General features: G+C 42.6%; 4 protein-coding genes across 4 annotated transcripts; 1 reads left to right on the forward strand and 3 right to left on the reverse strand.

Moving 5' to 3' along the window:
* Positions 1 to 978: 978 nt before the first annotated feature.
* On the reverse strand, positions 979 to 3,651 carry EAE98_007670 (uncharacterized protein; the record flags this gene model as incomplete). Its single annotated transcript, XM_038955293.1, has 3 exons — positions 979 to 1,093; positions 1,203 to 1,341; positions 1,410 to 3,651. The coding sequence occupies 3 exons, from the start codon at positions 3,649 to 3,651 to the stop codon at positions 979 to 981; spliced, it is 2,496 nt and encodes an 831-aa protein (XP_038808471.1).
* A 4,594-nt stretch (positions 3,652 to 8,245) lies between these two features.
* On the reverse strand, positions 8,246 to 10,239 carry EAE98_007671 (uncharacterized protein). Its single transcript, XM_038955294.1, has 4 exons — positions 9,740 to 10,239; positions 9,494 to 9,674; positions 8,673 to 9,444; positions 8,246 to 8,623 (listed from the first exon to the last, which is right to left on the reverse strand). Exons 1-4 carry the CDS (start codon positions 9,930 to 9,932, stop codon positions 8,450 to 8,452), a joined length of 1,320 nt encoding a protein of 439 aa, XP_038808472.1. The 5' UTR covers positions 9,933 to 10,239; the 3' UTR covers positions 8,246 to 8,449.
* A 762-nt stretch (positions 10,240 to 11,001) lies between these two features.
* Positions 11,002 to 13,960, forward strand: EAE98_007672 (uncharacterized protein). Its single transcript, XM_038955295.1, has 2 exons — positions 11,002 to 11,735; positions 11,912 to 13,960. Exons 1-2 carry the CDS (start codon positions 11,256 to 11,258, stop codon positions 13,430 to 13,432), a joined length of 2,001 nt encoding a protein of 666 aa, XP_038808473.1. The 5' UTR covers positions 11,002 to 11,255; the 3' UTR covers positions 13,433 to 13,960.
* An 856-nt stretch (positions 13,961 to 14,816) lies between these two features.
* EAE98_007673 (uncharacterized protein) lies at positions 14,817 to 16,579 on the reverse strand (the record flags this gene model as incomplete). Its single annotated transcript, XM_038955296.1, has 2 exons — positions 14,817 to 15,574; positions 15,631 to 16,579. 2 exons carry the CDS (start codon positions 16,577 to 16,579, stop codon positions 14,817 to 14,819), a joined length of 1,707 nt encoding a protein of 568 aa, XP_038808474.1.
* Between the last annotated feature and the right edge of the window lie 551 nt (positions 16,580 to 17,130).

Below are 17,130 nucleotides of genomic sequence, written 5' to 3' on the forward strand. Positions count from 1 at the left end.
ACCTCCCCAAACCTCACAAGCGATCTTAAAGTAGTCATCTCCATCTCCATCTCCATTTCCATTTCCATTTTTTTTACAAAAATAAAAGAAAGAAAAAGAAATCAGTAAAAAAAGAAATCAGTAAAAAAAAATCAGTAAAAAAAAATCAGTAAAAAAAAATCAGTGAAAAGAAAATCAGTAAAGAGAAAGAAGAAAAAATAAGAATCATTTGATATCTCTATTCTATTTCTCCCTGTTCATTCTCCTTTTCCACTTCGCTACACTACACTTCATCACACTTCTCTACTTCACAGCCCCCACGCTAACGTTAAGTACATACATACATACATACATATACATACATACATACATACATATTGTATATAAATAATATACAATACACAGTACACAATACACAGTACACATACAAGATCCATACAAGATCCATACATCTGTACTAAACTACACTACAATACACAAACGACACAACACAACACAACACATCCAACCCCCATCTCCCCCATCCCAACCACTCTATCCAGCAATCCCTCCCAGCCCCCTCCAGACCCCTCCTATTTTCAAATTTTCCTCCTTTCAAACCATCCATCCATCCATCCATCCATTGAAAGGAATCCAAAACCTAACCTAAACGCCCAGCCCGCCCATATGATGAATCAGACTACTAAAAATGGTATGTGAACGAACGCCTTACATGAAAAGAAACACGAACAAGTAAAGCAGAATCATTAATGTACCAACAATCCCCTTTTCCCTAGGTATTTTCACTTTTCTTCGCCGTGAAGAAGCAGAAATAAAAAAACAGACACAAGAAATGCTTAAAAGAAGATGACGAAGAAGAAGAAGAAGAAGAAGAAGAAGAGAAAAAAGAACTCAAAGAAAACCCCTCAAATATTTATCCTGCCTCCATGGAAGCCTTTCCCTAAATATCAACAGTATCCACACTAAGCTCCACTAGCACTTCATATCTTTCCACGAATCTCACTTAGTCCTTCCGAAAAGATGTCTCTTATGACCTTCCTTTCCACCCTTTTTTCCATTCGGCGAACCACTGACATCGTCTTTTCCATCATCATTGTATTTAGATTTGTAGATCCTGCTTTGCGTTAGATATATTCAATATTTGATCCACTTTGACTCCAATATCTTTGCGCGCTTGCACCCGCAGATATCGCATCCTAGATGTGAAAGAGAAGAAAACATACCAACTATTCCCAATCATACTAATCCCCTTGCTTTCCGCTGCCCGATAAAACTTGGCACTCTTCTTAAGGTCCTTTTTACACCCAACTCCCTGCGCGTAACAAAATCCCGCTTCAGCCAAAGCATCGCCATCACCCCAAGCTATTCAAAATATTAGTACCTTGTCTCAATTTTCATTTGCACCAACTCAAAAATAGGATAAAACTCACATCCAGCAATCTCAAAGCATCTCAATGCAAGGACTTTGTCCTGTTCAATACCCCAACCATTCATATGACTGACTCCCAATTCATAAATACTAAGCGCAAATTGGGCCTTTCTAGTTTTCCTTTCCAAAACATCGACAGCTTTTCCATCCTTTGCCGTATCCTCATCATCGGCAACCTCAAGGCTAGCCGAATCCGCAGCTTTTCTCAGCCAAGCTACACCTTCTCTCTGATTAGGTCGCATACCCCAACCATGTCTACAAGCGAGTGCATAGAGAAGCATACCCGTAGGATGATTTTGCCTGGCTGCAAGACGTAAATGATAGGTAGATTTGGTTAGAGAACCAGCTTCATGATACTCGATAGCTTTCGCAACATGTTCTTCTCCAGACATTTCAGCCGATGGAGCTAGTGAATGTTGCGATCGAGCTTTTATTGTAGTATTTGAAGAGGCAATCGATGGTGCGCGGTTGTCCTTTTGCGTTCCATCTTTATGTAAGGTGGGGGGTGCGTCGAAAGGTGATGGAAGATGACTAGGGTCTGTTAAGCTTCGTCCTCTTTCGGCCAATGTTGTGGGTTCCGAGCCCTGCTCTAGGGAAGGACGTAAATGTGAGATATCTGGTCTGGAAGAAGTCGATGGTCGAGATGGAGGTGATGGCGGAGGTCCTCCTTCAATCGTTGGATTACTGCCCAGGAAGGCAGGGGGTTGTTGCTCAAAGACAAATTGAGCTTGCGGTTGACCTTCTTGAAAAATTGCCGAATTTCTTTGTAACATCTTGCCTCTAGGTAGATTAAACGTCGAGTATACATAGGATGGTGCAGCTCCCTCCATAATAAGGTTGTGATCCGGGAATCCCTCACTATGCATACTCACAGGGGTATGAGCAGTATCATCCGTGAGAATAAATGAAGGCTGGCTGTCAGAAGATGCCTGTCGGGAAGGTATTGTTGGTTTGTCTTCCATTGGGTGATTACTAGATCTACTAATTGGCCGAGAGAAGTTGAATGCAGGTCTGGGTAGATGTGTGTGGTCTACAGAATAGTCGGAGCTCACAGATGGAGATCGTGGTACTGAGGAGTTGAAAGAAGGAGAGTTTGGTGTGCTTGACATGGCACTTGTTGAAGAAAGTTTGCGTTGAGGAGAATCGTGTGATAGTGAGTGGTCATCATCTGAGCTCTCCATTGACATAGATCTGGAGCTAGGAGCTCTTTGCGCGAATGGTGCTCGTGGTGGTGCCAAAGCTCTTGGGCCATAACCACCTACAGCTAAAGAGCCATCGGGTCCTCTAAGTGCTCGCTGGCGCATCGATTCCTGGCTAGGTCGAGATGGGGCATCGGAAGGAGATCGGCCAGGTCTGGGTGAACGTGGCCCTCTATATGGACCGTCTGAAGGAGATCGACCTGGCCTACCCATACGTTGTTGAGGAGCGGATGGCGAACGTTCGGGCCTAAGTGCTCGATCATTGTGAGGGCCAGATGGCGAACGACCCGGTCTAGGTGATCTGCCAGGTCCATTATGAGGAGCAGAAGGAGAACGCTCTGGTCTAAGATTGTTACGCCCCTGATGTGGAGCTGAAGGCGAACGAGATGGCTGTGGAGACAAACGTCCCCGATACGGGGCATCAGATGGTGACCTTCCAGGTCTGTGTTGAAGTTGACGAGGATCTTGATCTATGGGCGCTGGCGAAAGATCCCTTCTAGCTCCAAACATGCTCTGTGGTTCCCTCGGAGTCGGACTTGGGGGTGGTCTTCTGCCTCGAAATCCATCTTCCTTCTCGGGAATTACATCGAATGCTGGAGTATCTGGAATCTTTCCCACCTCAGGATGCACCGAAATTGGTCTGAATATAGGTGCCTCGACCTCTGTCAACTGTTGTCCCGGGCCAGCAGAAGCAGGAGATTCTGTAGGAGACAATTGGGCCAGAGGGGAATCTGCCAGTCTTTCGGCAGAGGCAGATCGTAAACTTCCGAGGCGAGATTGGCCGAGAGAGTTCGCGATTGTAAGTGGTGGCAGACGACTTATGCGCTTTCCTCCATTTGTACTTTCATTCAACTGTCTGGCCAAGAGTCGACTTTGCGCCGCGAACGCATCCAAAGGGGAAAGTTCGGGTGGAATATCTCCAGCTACGTGTAAACGGGGGGAAGGTAATGAGCGCAGTGATGGGGATGGTAAACCATTACTGCTACCACCCATTGCCCCATACGATTGTGACCGGAGGTCAATGAAATTGGGTCTGTTAGCCATATCGCCGGTTGGTGGATGACTTCCTCTGTCCAAATTGTTCTATCCTTCCCATGAGTTTGTAGATAATTTCCAGAAATCTTGTGTTATATTTTGTAATCAATGTGCGATCCTTTGTTGGTCTTGTATTGTTGATTCACAGTAGAGAAGACGTTGTGGCCGCCGTAGATATGATCAAGGGAACATCAAACGTTTGAGAGATGTTAGTGAATGAGGAGGAGGCGCAGTCAAAGTTCTCGTAAAATGTTGGGTCTGGAGCTGGTAGATGTGGATTCGAATATATGCGATAAAGTAAGGAGATGGTGACGGGCCGTGTATGATAAGTTTTGGAAGTTCAAAAGGTTCCAAAGTTTGAGAGTCGAAAGTCGAAAGTTGAAAGTTGAAAGTCGAAAGAGCGAAGTCGTTAAGAAAAAGCTTGGAAATGACAAATGGTATTGTATTGAATATGTAGGTATTGAATTGAATTGAATTGAATTGAATTGAATTGAATTGAATTGAATCGAATCGTACCAGTAAAATGAAGGAGTGAATTAGCGTTTATGATTTGGATGTAACGCAAGTTAAAATGAATGTATTTCGAATGAGCAAATTTGAGATCTGAGATCTGAGATTGGAGATTGGAGATTGGAGGTTGGAGGTTGGATTGCTTGAATGATTGAATGAATGAAATGGGATCTTGTTGGCTTTTTTTTTCTTCTTAATAAACTTTGGGCGATAGTATTCAACAACGAGAGAAGATGTTGCAGAATGATTAGAATAGATACGATAATAATGTATGTAATAATTCTTTCTCGCTGCAGTTTCGAAGCGGCATCATCTGTAGAATTCTCTTGCCGTTGGTAATTTCCTCTTTTTCTTTTTTTCCTTTGGGGTTTCCCTATTATCCCCCCTCAATCTGTTGTGATCCCCGATATGCACGAAAGAATTGACCAAATGGCTTGCTGGCCTTTAAGGGATATTGTATTGTGGAGTTGCCCCTTGATGAAGAAGACTTTGATGATATTTGGAAGATGTAAATAACAACATAAAAATCAAAGTTAACACCAGCACGAGTAGAGCATCGAGTAAAAGAAACGAGAAAATAGAAAAAGGTCCAATGATCACACGAATCTTTCTCGTATAACGATGATTAGTCGCCGTGAGGGAAGGATATGTTCTGACTATGGCTCGAAGAGTAGATGGAATGAAAAGAAGTCGAAGAAGGTATTGGCCAGGTCATTCATAGCAACGCTTGGCAGATCATAAAAGAACAAAATATATGAATGTATGTATGGATAGATGGATGGATGGATGTGATGATAAAGAGTGAAAGGTAGAAGGGTAGAAGATTCAAGAAGGGTGGAGGGAATACGGATAAAATGCAAGGCAAGGCAAGGCAAGGTCAGGTCAGGTCAAGTAAGATAATTAGATACTAGAAAGCCAAGCCAAGGGAAATTTCCCATATAGCAACAAACGGGAATCTCTCCTTTCCTCTGCTTTCACTGGCGTTGATGCATGGTCATCATAATCAAACAATCACAGTCACAGTCACGACGAGAAGGAAAAATGAAAGCATCACCAGGTAAATGTCACGAGAAGGACAAAAAAAAGAAAGAGATGCCAGGGACCGAAAGTTCACATATCCATAACCCTAATGACCACTCCTCCGTACCATCTCCGTAGGTCTTTATATTAAATCGATCCACTTCATCTACCCGCTGCTACTTTCAAACCTAATGAACTGTGAGCTAGAAGGAGATGATGCTAATAATAAACAAATCATCACGCTCTCCCCCCATCAGACATCTCATTCCGTCGTTCCCATTCGTCACATCTAACCTACTAGGTCCACGATCCAATCATCCACTCAATTCAATATCAAATCACCTTAAAATTTCTAACATGTGGAGTTGAAACTACGACTACCTAGGGAGCTATCTACGGAGTAGTATCTACTGAGTGCCATCTCCGCTACCACATGAAATAATGAGGACTAGGGAGGGAAGAGCTATAGAGATCTGAAGAAACTGAATTAATAATGATGTTAATAAGGGGGCTCGGGGGTCAAGACTGGAGAACCAACACGCTCACGAGGAGACTCACGAGAAGACGAGGAGAATTTCATAAAGTTCCTGACTAATGCTCACTACCTAGGAACAATGGAAGAAAAACGCCATAGCATAGGGGTTAAACCGAGTTGATGTGCAGTTTGCATACGAGTACCTAGTAGCTACATACACACATAATATATCGTATACCGGAGTATTTATCTAGCGAGCGGCGGTTACTTTCTCCATCACGATACACATCTCGTATTCATACCAGAGTTTTCCGATTTCATTACTTTGGTGTAAGGTTACTCATCGCGTCCATTAGACACCCATCTGATTCTTCACTAGAGCTTCAGATACGATACGACACGATACGATATCTATCTAGAGCTTCAAATACGATTAGAGACTTCAAATCGGATATCTATCCATGTAGACACAGGTCTAATTCTTTACTCGAGCTCTAAACGATATTTACTACCTGGGTAATTCTACACTTCTACACTTCATCCCAACTCTTCAAATACGATCGTCGACTTCAAAACAGATATCCATATAAACACACATCTAGTTCTGGTGTTCTTTACTAAAACTTCAAATACGATATCGTATCTATCTACGGTACTTGTCGACTATTCATCCCAAACTAAATTTCAAATACAACACCACACACATCAAAAACAATCCCATCAAAACATTCCCCAGTCCCATTCCTATTAATATATCACACACACTCACACAAATCATTCTCATCAACATGATCAATCCCATCTCATCTCATTCCATCTCACTCCAAATCCCATACCCTCTAATCTAATCCTCCTTCTCGCACTTCCCCAATTGCTACAAGTTTCTATATATACATTTATTAATCTGCATCACAATCGTATCATCCTATTACTACATCCATTAATTTCCTTTTCTACACATACATATATACATACATACATATATACATCCATCAATTTTCTTCTCTATATACATACATATATACATACATAATCTATCAATCTATCATACAACCCATCATCCCATCATTCATCAACCCAACCCAACCATCAACCATCCATTTCCCCAGATTCAGGGCCCATCCATCCATCCAACCACCCAAACCAACCACCCAATCACAATCATCATCTCACACCAATCCCATAATCCCTGTCCCGTGCAAATATCTACCACATCATATCATATACACCATATCATGAATACCAACCAAACCCCTCCCCTCCCCTCTACAAAACTACAAACTACAAATAAAAAGTTAAAAGTTAAAAGCTAAACCGTTCCCATCATCCATCATCCAGTCCTCTTCCACCCACCTACCTACCGACTTCCACCCACCCACCCATCTCCCCTCCCTACCCTAGGTACTTCCTCCAAACCCCAAACTCAAACCCAACCCTCAAACCCCAACCCTCATACCGTCACCTCACCTCACCTCACCTCACCTCACTCACCCACTCACCTCACGCACCTCACCTCACTCCAAAACCCGAGCCATATGAAAAACGCCAGCCAACTGGACTACCGAGATACCGACCGACCAAGAAATACTCTAGACCGATACGCTACGCGAGACGCGAGACGTCTAGTACCTAGACTCTAGACCGAGACGCGAGACGCTAGACGTCGAGACGCTATACTCGATACTTATGAACTCTAGATCGCTAGACTCTAGACGCGATACTCTAGACTGCTAACCGAACGCATACGCGATACTCGATACGCTATACTCGTATACTCTATACTTTAATACACTCAACTCAACTCAACTCAACCCAACTAACGCCTATATTAACCCCTCCCCGCTTTCCCCTCCTTTCCCCTCCTTTCCTCTCTTCCTTTCCTCCTCTTCCCCTCCTCTCTCCGCCTTCTCCACACACACCAAAAAAAGGGGGGGAGAAACAGAAACAGAAATAGAAATAGAAATAGAAATAAAATAGAAATAGAAATAGAAATAGAAATAGAAATAGAAATAGAAATAGAAATAGAAATAGAAATAGAAATAGAAATAGAAATAGAAATAGAAATAGAAATAGAAATAGAAATAGAAATATCATTATCATTATCATTATCATTATCATTATAAATCAAAAAATTTGAGAACTGAACACACATATACACACATACACACACACATACATACACCCATTACAGAAATAGTAAAATACGCACCAATCAGAAACCACTTCATCCCATCCCATCCCACCTCACCTCATCTCATCTCATCCCCCCATCCCATCCTGAAACCCATCAACATCATTACACCAAACCCTTACCCTTCCTTACCCTTACCCTTCCATTTCCGATATCTGATATCTGATATCTGATATCCGATACATCCACACATCCATATCTACACACATCCACATCCATACACATCCATCCATACACATCCATCCATACACATCCATCCATACACATCCATCCATACACATCCATCCATACACATCCACATCCATACACATCCATCCATACACAAACTCCACCCCAAGAACCGGGTATCTTCCCCGTCCCATCCCGTGCCTCCCGTACGTTTCAAACTTCAAGCCAGGCATAAATAAATCTTCACATATATCCATCCACAATACCCCCTCAAAAATCTCACAAATATTGATAGAAGAATATGTATATTCGCTACCTCCAAAAAAAAAGTAAAAAGATGGTCATTTCCTATATTCAATGTACACATTCCCTCTCCCATCCCTCTAAACTCCAATACCCGATGCCCAGCTCCCAAGAACGCAAAAATAGTCACACACCCCCGACTACAGATTCTTTGATTGCATTTTTCGTAATCTAGTTGCGCCTTCATATACACCACGGTCTACTGCTGCCGCCACAGTTAATGTACCTCCGACAATTGCACAGAGACCTGTCAAGAAACCTGCTAATGTTTTGGTTCGCTCTTCCTTATTGATGACCTTCATGGGTGAGATATCCTGAGTATCATTAGTAACTGTGTGGATTTACATATCATGGGAAACTTACATAGGAGAAGAAAACACCCGGGATTCCACCACGTGCATGTAACTTTTCCTTATGGCCTTCAGCGGAATCATCACCACCATTGAGACTTCGGCGATGGCTAGTAACAGAGTACTGATGAGTTTCAATACTTCCGTCTTCGGAATGTCCATAAGTTCCAATATCCACACTTGCGTCATGTGGTCTGCTATTGTAGTTGGTTTCCCAGCCAAGAGGAAGGTATGAAGTTGAAACAACCTTTACAAAGTACATGAAGTTGTAAGCAGCCTCATGGGTAATTTGTTCCGTGTTATCGAGAGGGTTTAAGTGATGATTGGTCCATGGGATAATAGAATCCGAGCCCAACTTCTTGAAAACTTCTTCTGGAAGCTCTGGTCCAAATCTAAGAGAATGAATGTGATGAGAGAATACGTGACCGCCGGGAACTGGTGTATCGAAGAAGTTGTTAAGGTCGTGAACATGCATATTTCCGTTGGTAAAACTGCGTCCAGGGGCAATGTGGAAATTTCCAATGACCTTGTTTACTCGGAGACCACCTTCAATGCGACATCCTTCTTTGCGTTGTGAATCCAAGCGTTCGCCATAGTGTTCACGCTCGCATTGCTCGACATTTTCTCCTCGGCCAAAAGCCCATGAAACTGACGCATATGCTTCTCGTACTTCATCACATGTATTACAGCAGCCTGGCTTTTGCGCATTTGAAGGAGGGGTAGCACCGTAACATGCACCGCAGTAATTCGGATCAAGATGAGTTGCTGCATCTTCGGCATTATGGCTACATGATATCAGTCACGACTCGGGAGTTACGATGGAGAAATACATACAGATCCAAGGCCTTGATATCAATGACTTTACCACCTTCTTCTTGAGGACCCAATCGAACCTTCTTAACTCCATGCATAACACCAACTTGCTGTTCTCCGGAAACATCCATTACGTCCAGCGTGAGAAGTTCGCAAGGAATTTTTGGAAAAGTAATATTCAAATGAATTTCCATCTTTTCACCTGCAAAGAGAAATACTGATTAGTTTCCATTTTGTAGAATCTCACAAATCTCGAGTATAACACACCTCTTCCCTTGTCAACTACAAGCTCAGGATGTACTGTTATCCGCCTGTAATCCGCCCATTCTCCAAATGCCAGATACAAGACGATTAGCAATGAAGCTATCGTTACAATTCCTCCTGAAGTTGTGCGCACTCTTGCTTCATCGACCGTTTTAGTAAAGGCATCTAGCCTTGTAAACCTAGATTTTGCTGGCATTTTCGCTGGATGTTGTAAAAAGCTGTATTGTTGTTGTGGTAGGCGGAGTAGCCTTGCGGCGTGGGAAATTGAGTTTGGAGGATCTTTCAGAATTACATAAATCAAGTAGATGATTCGAATAACTTTCAATTGGAATGTAGGAATGCAAAAATGAATGAAGGATCGATCATATAAGAGCTTCTTCTTTTCAAAAGGCCTTCCGGCAGAAGCATCAAATGTGAGTTTAGTGAGAATATGTAAGTAAGAAGAAGTAATTTTTTAATTTTGGAAAACTCTCAATCCTTCAAATCTCAGTCAGTCAGTCGCATTTTCAATTGAGGACAGCTTTCCATTGAATGGATTGCTCTCGGTCGGGTTGTTTTAGTCCCGCCCCTCTTGTGTGCACTTTCAAATCTAACCCATGTTCATGCAGGGAAAACTACGCGTAACACAGACATGATTATGGTTCAAAGCTTTGGAAGGTCGATTCGAGAATTGTCTGGGAGATGTGTCTGGGTGAAATGCACAGATATAGAAAGATTGAGAAGACAAAAGATACGGTATAAAATACTGGGCAGCTTTTAAGGGGATTTAGTAGAACTGTTACGATACTCTTCTCTTCTCAAACAATGGATTCATGACCACCTAATGTGTTCTACGGGTACCTGCTGGATTGAGATAGATATCTGTTGCCTGAGGCATGACATGAGCGGCCGCATGTGAAAGATAGCAGCCTCGGCATCAGTAGCCTTGTGAAATTTTTGGTGAGGCTGAGTGTTAAAAAGAGGGGTTGAATCATGAAGCATATTTAAATTGAACAAATGTTGAATACCTACCTGATAAGGATTGTCCATTACAAAACTTGTTTCCTGGTAAATAGTAAGACCTTGACTCATTCATGAATCATCTGTACACTTGCAGTATGACCTTCCCAGGTACCCAGTAGGCAGAACCTTAAATCAAGGCTGGGCAGCAAAATCATCATGATTTGTCGTTTCAGCCTTGCTTACGTCAGTATTAAAGAACTTCTTATTCTTCTTCCTAGTAACTTCTTCTCTTTATCCCAACAAACCTTCTTTCTTTCACTCTCATCATCAACTTGAACCAAAATCATTCAAAACAATAGGACCGAAATTCCTTTACACCGTCGTTTTTACTGAATCAAATCGATTGCGGTAAATCTTCACCCCTTCTACGAAACATCCACCACTCTTTCGAGAAAAATCGCATCTTCAAGATACGTCATAACAATCAGCAACAATCTTCTTGCACACTTTGCGACTTGTAATATTTAACCAACATTGCAAATTCAAATACGACTCTTATAACCAGAACGACTTCAAGATGATGAACCGAACATCAGCGCCTCCTAGAGGTCCGCGAAACTCATCTTCAAGTACAAGAGGTGGTGGTCGCGTGGGTGGTGGTGGTATCACAAAGCGACGAGCTGGTCCTATTCGAGTCGATAAAGATGGAGACTTAGATATGGATACCACGACAGGCGCAAACGGTCGCAAAGGGGGAAAGGGTGCCATCGGAGGTTCTGTTCCAACTGGACCACGCGGACATGGACGGGGAGGTGCAAGAAATACTGGCCGTGGTGGAGGAAGACTCGACGTCACACGAAATCCGCAGGCCATCCTTCGAGGCATGGGATCGCAATCGCAACAAGCCAACGTATTGGTGACTCTCTGGATCAAAGGATTGAAGGGGAGTAAAGCAGCTTCAAATAGTGACCAAGGCCTTTCGTCCCTAGTATCATTCCTCGAACGCAAGGCCACAGCATTGGACTCCAAATCGAAGAGAAGTATAAGAGTTAAAAAGGTACGTTTTTATCGCCATGATTTCGGGATCACGAGTTCCACTGCGCTGTCGCCGTAATTTTTCGCTCTTGTCATGTCAAGTTCACTACAACGAGTCGAGATTTGACACTTTCGCTTTACCACCTCATGATCCCGGTCGACTTCAAGGTTATCTATACCTTGCTAACCCTCGAATAGTCACACAAGAAAGGTGACATCGTTGTTATCTCAGTTGCCCCGGAAGACGCAGCCTCTATTATGAAGCTGGATGGTTTTGCATTTGCTGGATCAACAATTGGCGTACAAGATAGCGAGCCATCGAAGACGTCGGAGAAGGCGGAGTCTGAGGAGGCTCGGTTAACTCGAGAGAAGATCCAGGGAGTTCTTGCAGCTCGATACGATCCCAACCTCAAGCTTTTAAATCTCTCAGCTTTGGGACAAGACGAGCAGTTGAAGCAGATGGGAATGTTCGAAGATAATACTCTTGTCTCGAAGCTTTTCCCAGTTTTGATGGTCATCTGCGACAAATTATTCACCACTCCACAAGCTAAGAAGGATGCTATAGTCAGCGTCACTTTGACCGACAACTCATTGGCCGATCTTTCAAACGTGACCTCCTTGGCTTCAACATTTCCAGACTTAAAGAACCTGGATCTTTCCAGAAATCAATTCACCGATCTGGAATCCCTGAAATTATGGCGCTGGAAATTCCGTCACCTTGAGAACCTAGTTTTATCAGGCAACCCTATCGAAACCCTCGTTCCAGATTACGCAACCGATATTGTACGCTGGTTTCCGGAACTTCAACAGTTGAGTGGTGTCCAGGTCAGAAGTGTTGCTCAAGTCCATGCAGATCTTGAGGCCATTAAATCACCATTCCCAATCGCTAGCCCATCTTTCCGAGATGTCGCACAAGTTGGGGAAAACTTTATAAGACAATTTTTCGGAGCATACGATAATGATCGCAATGCTTTACTCACTAACTTCTACGATGCCGAGTCTTCTTTCTCACTATCTGTCAACATGTCAGCAGTTCGAGATCGCAACCATTCATTGCCTGTTCCACCGTGGGCAGCATACAACAAATTCAATCGAAATCTTGTCAAATATACACATTTATCTACTAGATTATCTCGAAAGTCTACTGGGTCTCAAGAAATCCAAGCCATCTGGAACGACTTACCTAAAACAATTCACCCCGAGATCGCCACCCGACCCGAACTATATCTTGTCGAATGTCAGCCCCTTCCAGGTCTTCCTGATCCTTCTGGACAGAGTGCCGCTGGGGTTGACGGTCTTCTCATCGACGTACACGGTGAATTCGAGGAGAATATTCCTAATTTTGAAGGCAAAGCTCTCCGTAGCTTTTCGCGGTACTTCATACTCGGACCTGGAGGGCCTAATGGACCCCCTATTAGGGTTCTTAGCGATATGCTTGCGCTTAGGGCTTGGAGTCCTTTGGCTCAGACGACTGCAGTTCAAGGACCTCAGCCGGTTCCGGTGCTTCCAAATGTTCCTCAGGTTCCTATTGTCGATGCTTCACTCACGCCCGAGCAACAACAAAAGATATGCGCCGAGAAACTTTCCGCTGAGACAGGCATGAATTTACAATATTCGGCCATGTGCTTAGCAGAGACAGGATGGAATTTAGAACAGGCTTACATTGCTTTCCAAGCCAACAAGGCAAATTTACCAGCGGAGGCTTATCAAAAGCCATAGGTTAGAGGAAGGACGGAAGGGGGGAGGAACGAACGTAGAAAGAGTTCATCAGCACCGGCGTTTTTTTGGTTTTTTTGTGGATTAAGATAATAAAAGAGAAATGGGTGGCGAGCATTTTGCATGAAATGGAGGTTATGGCAGCATCACCTGGAGTTTTTTTTAAGCTTTTTTTTTGGTCTCGTCAGAATTGCAACAAGCAATTCTTAGCGCAAACGGAGTTTGGGAAATACATACATACAGTTATAAAAACGTATGTTTAGCGGAAATAAAGGGGAGGGATGCATATGAATCATTACACGCAAATCAAATTTTGGACGATGTGCTCTGTGCTCTGTGTGCTCAGCGTCTTCGGGAAGGATACGAGGAATCTGTAGATAGAATGGATGGATGGATGGATGGATGAACTTGTCCGAATTATGATAATTGGTACTGTACGGTACCATAGATACCAGGTACTCTATAGCGGATTGTACAGGGTTTTAATTCTTGATTCTTGAATGACTATTTGCTTGTTGTTTGTGTGATTTTGTATGGTTAGATCACTCGCTCACTCACCCACTCACCCACTCATGATAAGAACATATAAAAAACTCGGAACGTACGTTACCTACTTAGATACTACATGTAAGGTTAAAAAACAATAGCTACCTAGGCTAGGTATCTACCTGGCTATATAGGATAGCTAGGTACTTAGCTACCTCCTCGCTAATTTTTACCGATGATGACTTCATTCTTGAATCTCGATGGAAGGAAAGGAAAGGAAAGGGAAGGAGAGGGAGAAGATAAGATTCTATTATCTATTGACTCATCTATCTGTGTTCACTTTATTATATTATATCATATCATAGTATGTTATATCATATCATATTACATCACACCCGCCTCAGTACTTAACATTTTTCTTACCCAGATAAGATTATCTATCTACCTACCTAGGTAGTTAGAGATGGAATTTAATTATGATATCTTTAAGAAGGTTTTATAATGTTAGAGAAAAATAGAGTATATTTGTATTTATTGAACTAGAATAGAATAGAATATAGAATATAATAGAACTCGCCGAATGTTTATCTTCTTTTGTAATGCTTCTAATCAGGGACTTGGGTAGGTTTTATCTAGACTTACCTATGTATTCTCATTTATTTATTGATCTCCTACAGTTTAGCTCCTGTATAAGATTCTAGTAATAGGTAGGAAGTCGTTAGTTGCAAGTGAGAAGAACTAGAGCAATAACATCATCAGATTTATCCCCACGAGTACGATGTCAAATATCGAATATCACAATTAACTATTAAATTTCTTATTATTATTTCATTCATATCGCTATATAAATCTATTACGTTTTTCTAATTCTCCATGCTCCAACCCTTCCATATATCGAATACTATATATTCCCACCCGCCTGTCTCAACGGATGCGCCTCAGTATTCAACACCCACTCATCCAAACTCACTACTTCTGGTTCACTAAACAACAAGTAGAAATACTTCAACGTCTCTGCCAACCAGAAACTCTCCATCGAATCTTCCTTGTCTGGTTTTTGCTCCATCACATTTTTGATTCTCGCATTGGCTAGAGGTGTATGCGTATGTTTCACAATGGCTTTGAACATTTTCCAGCCCGTTTCTTGCCAGGCGCGATCACCCGTTAATCTATACATGATGAAGACGGATTCGATGGCTTCAGGGCGGAGTTGGTAGGATGGATCGTCGACGCGAATATACCCGGTGTCTGAACTGGAGCCGGAGAAAGTACAGGAAGATGTATTGGTGCAAGGGATGACGTGGAAGATTTCGGGCATGATTCCCGAAGGTGTGTGTTCGTATGCCCAAACGCAACCTTTGGTGAGTTTGATGGCAGTTTCCATTTCTGATGGGGATTGGGATATCCGGGAGCCAAGACCTATCATACCTCCTGTGAAACAACCAAGATGTTGGATCTGAGCGGTTAGGAGTGGTTTGCCGGAATTAATATTCACTGTGCCTGTGAAGAGAATATCGGGATCGCCTGGGAGATTGGGACGAAAGACTAGGTGCTTGCTTATGGTTGATAATGCAGTACGATACATTTTCAGGTATTGATCAGCAGAGGAGGATTTTGGAAGAAGTAAATGAGTCTTTGGAAGATATTCAAAAGCAGAATCTTTGATTGTATACGTTAGTGAAGGAGTGAGATATGAGAAACATCGATTGACCTACCGGCAAAAGCTCCCAAAGTAAAAGAACGACTCCCAAATGACAACTCAGATCCCATGCAATTAGCTTGAGATGGCCACATTCCTGGTAGTGTCGTAGTATTCTGAGTAGCTTCCAGTTGATCCGTAATTTTCTGTATTGCATTTGCGTATTTTTGATCACCAGTGACTTGACTCAAACGAATGAATTCGAGTGAGAGACTTGCGATTTGGGCGACTAGAACACCATTTTCGCCGGCTATCTTGTCTCCTTTGGGAAGGTCCTTTTCCCACCAATAATATGGAGTAGGGATACCACTCTCAGTATTAAATGCTCTGAATAATAAGTCCCCAAGCTGTTTTGCTTTCTCAAGCAAAATAGGATATTGATGACCACTGTTATCCCAAGCCCCCAGCAACCCACCGAGATACCGAATGGTAGTTTCGAAAACAGGTACACGTTCAGCATTGGGTTTAGAAAAGTCGATGTTCTTAAGTGATTCCAAGGCTTCTTCAAATTCTTCCTTTAGTCCCATAATATAAAGTGTATCCAGGGAATCCACCAATGTCGCAGCCCAACCCACAAATGTGTCTTTTTGACCACCTGAAAGTGGCATCACCTCGTCATGCATCCATGCATTCTTTTTATATCCGTTCCATGCATGTAGAAATTCCTCTCTCACTTTCTTTTGCTTCGTTAATCGTACTTCTTTCGCAGGTCTGGATTCTCTTGGAAATGTGGTTGCTTGTATGCTATATCGACCAGTATGAGGTAGTGGTAGATCTATCGAAGGATGGAAAGAGAAGAATCCATATCGACTGTTTAGTGAGAAGCGGTTGGCCGTGGAAAAGATGTAGACGAGTATTAAGAGTACAACTGTAATGGGTATGAACCGTTTTTGAAATCTTGTCCGTTGTGATCCTGGATACGAGCGTGGGGTTAGGAGAGCTTTCTCCTTATATTCGAGAATCATTCTTTGAATTGCTTGTAAATTTTTCTTCTTATGACTTTAGGCCAATGTGGATTCTCTAGATTTCATCAATTGAGGGAGATATCTCAAGATTGTGAATAGGACAGGCAGGAAAAGAAAAGGAACAGGGAAGGAAAAGGGTATCAAGGCGGAGTGAGAATAAGTGAATCAATCACTGTTCTGGTAGATCGAAGTGAATAGAAAATACTTATGGTTGTTTGAAAGGCCTATACCTAACCACAAACACTCTCATCCAGCTGTCAACGTTTGACATAATCGGGGTGCTCATCTTTTCGAAACTCTTGGGAGGAAAGAGCGAGCTATGGTTAATCGTTAAATCTCTCTTGATGAATATCATCATATATCATGAGATATCATTGGGCGATGAGTCGCACATGCCCATAATATATGGAAACTCACTTGCTTCTCGATTCAAAGATGTTTCGGAGCCAAAACTCGAGCGGGGACCTCAGAATCGAGAGTTAAGCTTCATTGGGTTAGACCGATCTGTAGATCTGCGGGTGTACCTATTCCTTGGGCCCATTTTCAATCCA

This window comes from Botrytis deweyae (assembly GCF_014898535.1).
Source record: "Botrytis deweyae strain B1 chromosome Unknown BDEW_018, whole genome shotgun sequence".
Lineage (NCBI taxonomy): Eukaryota > Fungi > Ascomycota > Leotiomycetes > Helotiales > Sclerotiniaceae > Botrytis > Botrytis deweyae.

Excerpts from the sequence above, each read along its gene's own strand:
- EAE98_007672 (XM_038955295.1), top strand. The coding sequence starts at position 11,256 with ATGATGAACCGAACATCAGCGCCTCCTAGAGGTCCGCGAAACTCATCT. Across the intron at positions 11,736-11,911 it reads GAAGTATAAGAGTTAAAAAG|TCACACAAGAAAGGTGACAT; the intron begins GTACGTTTTTAT and ends ACCCTCGAATAG.
- EAE98_007671 (XM_038955294.1), bottom strand. The coding sequence starts at position 9,932 with ATGCCAGCAAAATCTAGGTTTACAAGGCTAGATGCCTTTACTAAAACG. Across the intron at positions 9,675-9,739 it reads TGTAGTTGACAAGGGAAGAG|GTGAAAAGATGGAAATTCAT; the intron begins GTGTGTTATACT and ends TTCTCTTTGCAG. Across the intron at positions 8,624-8,672 it reads CGGGTGTTTTCTTCTCCTAT|GATATCTCACCCATGAAGGT; the intron begins GTAAGTTTCCCA and ends AATGATACTCAG.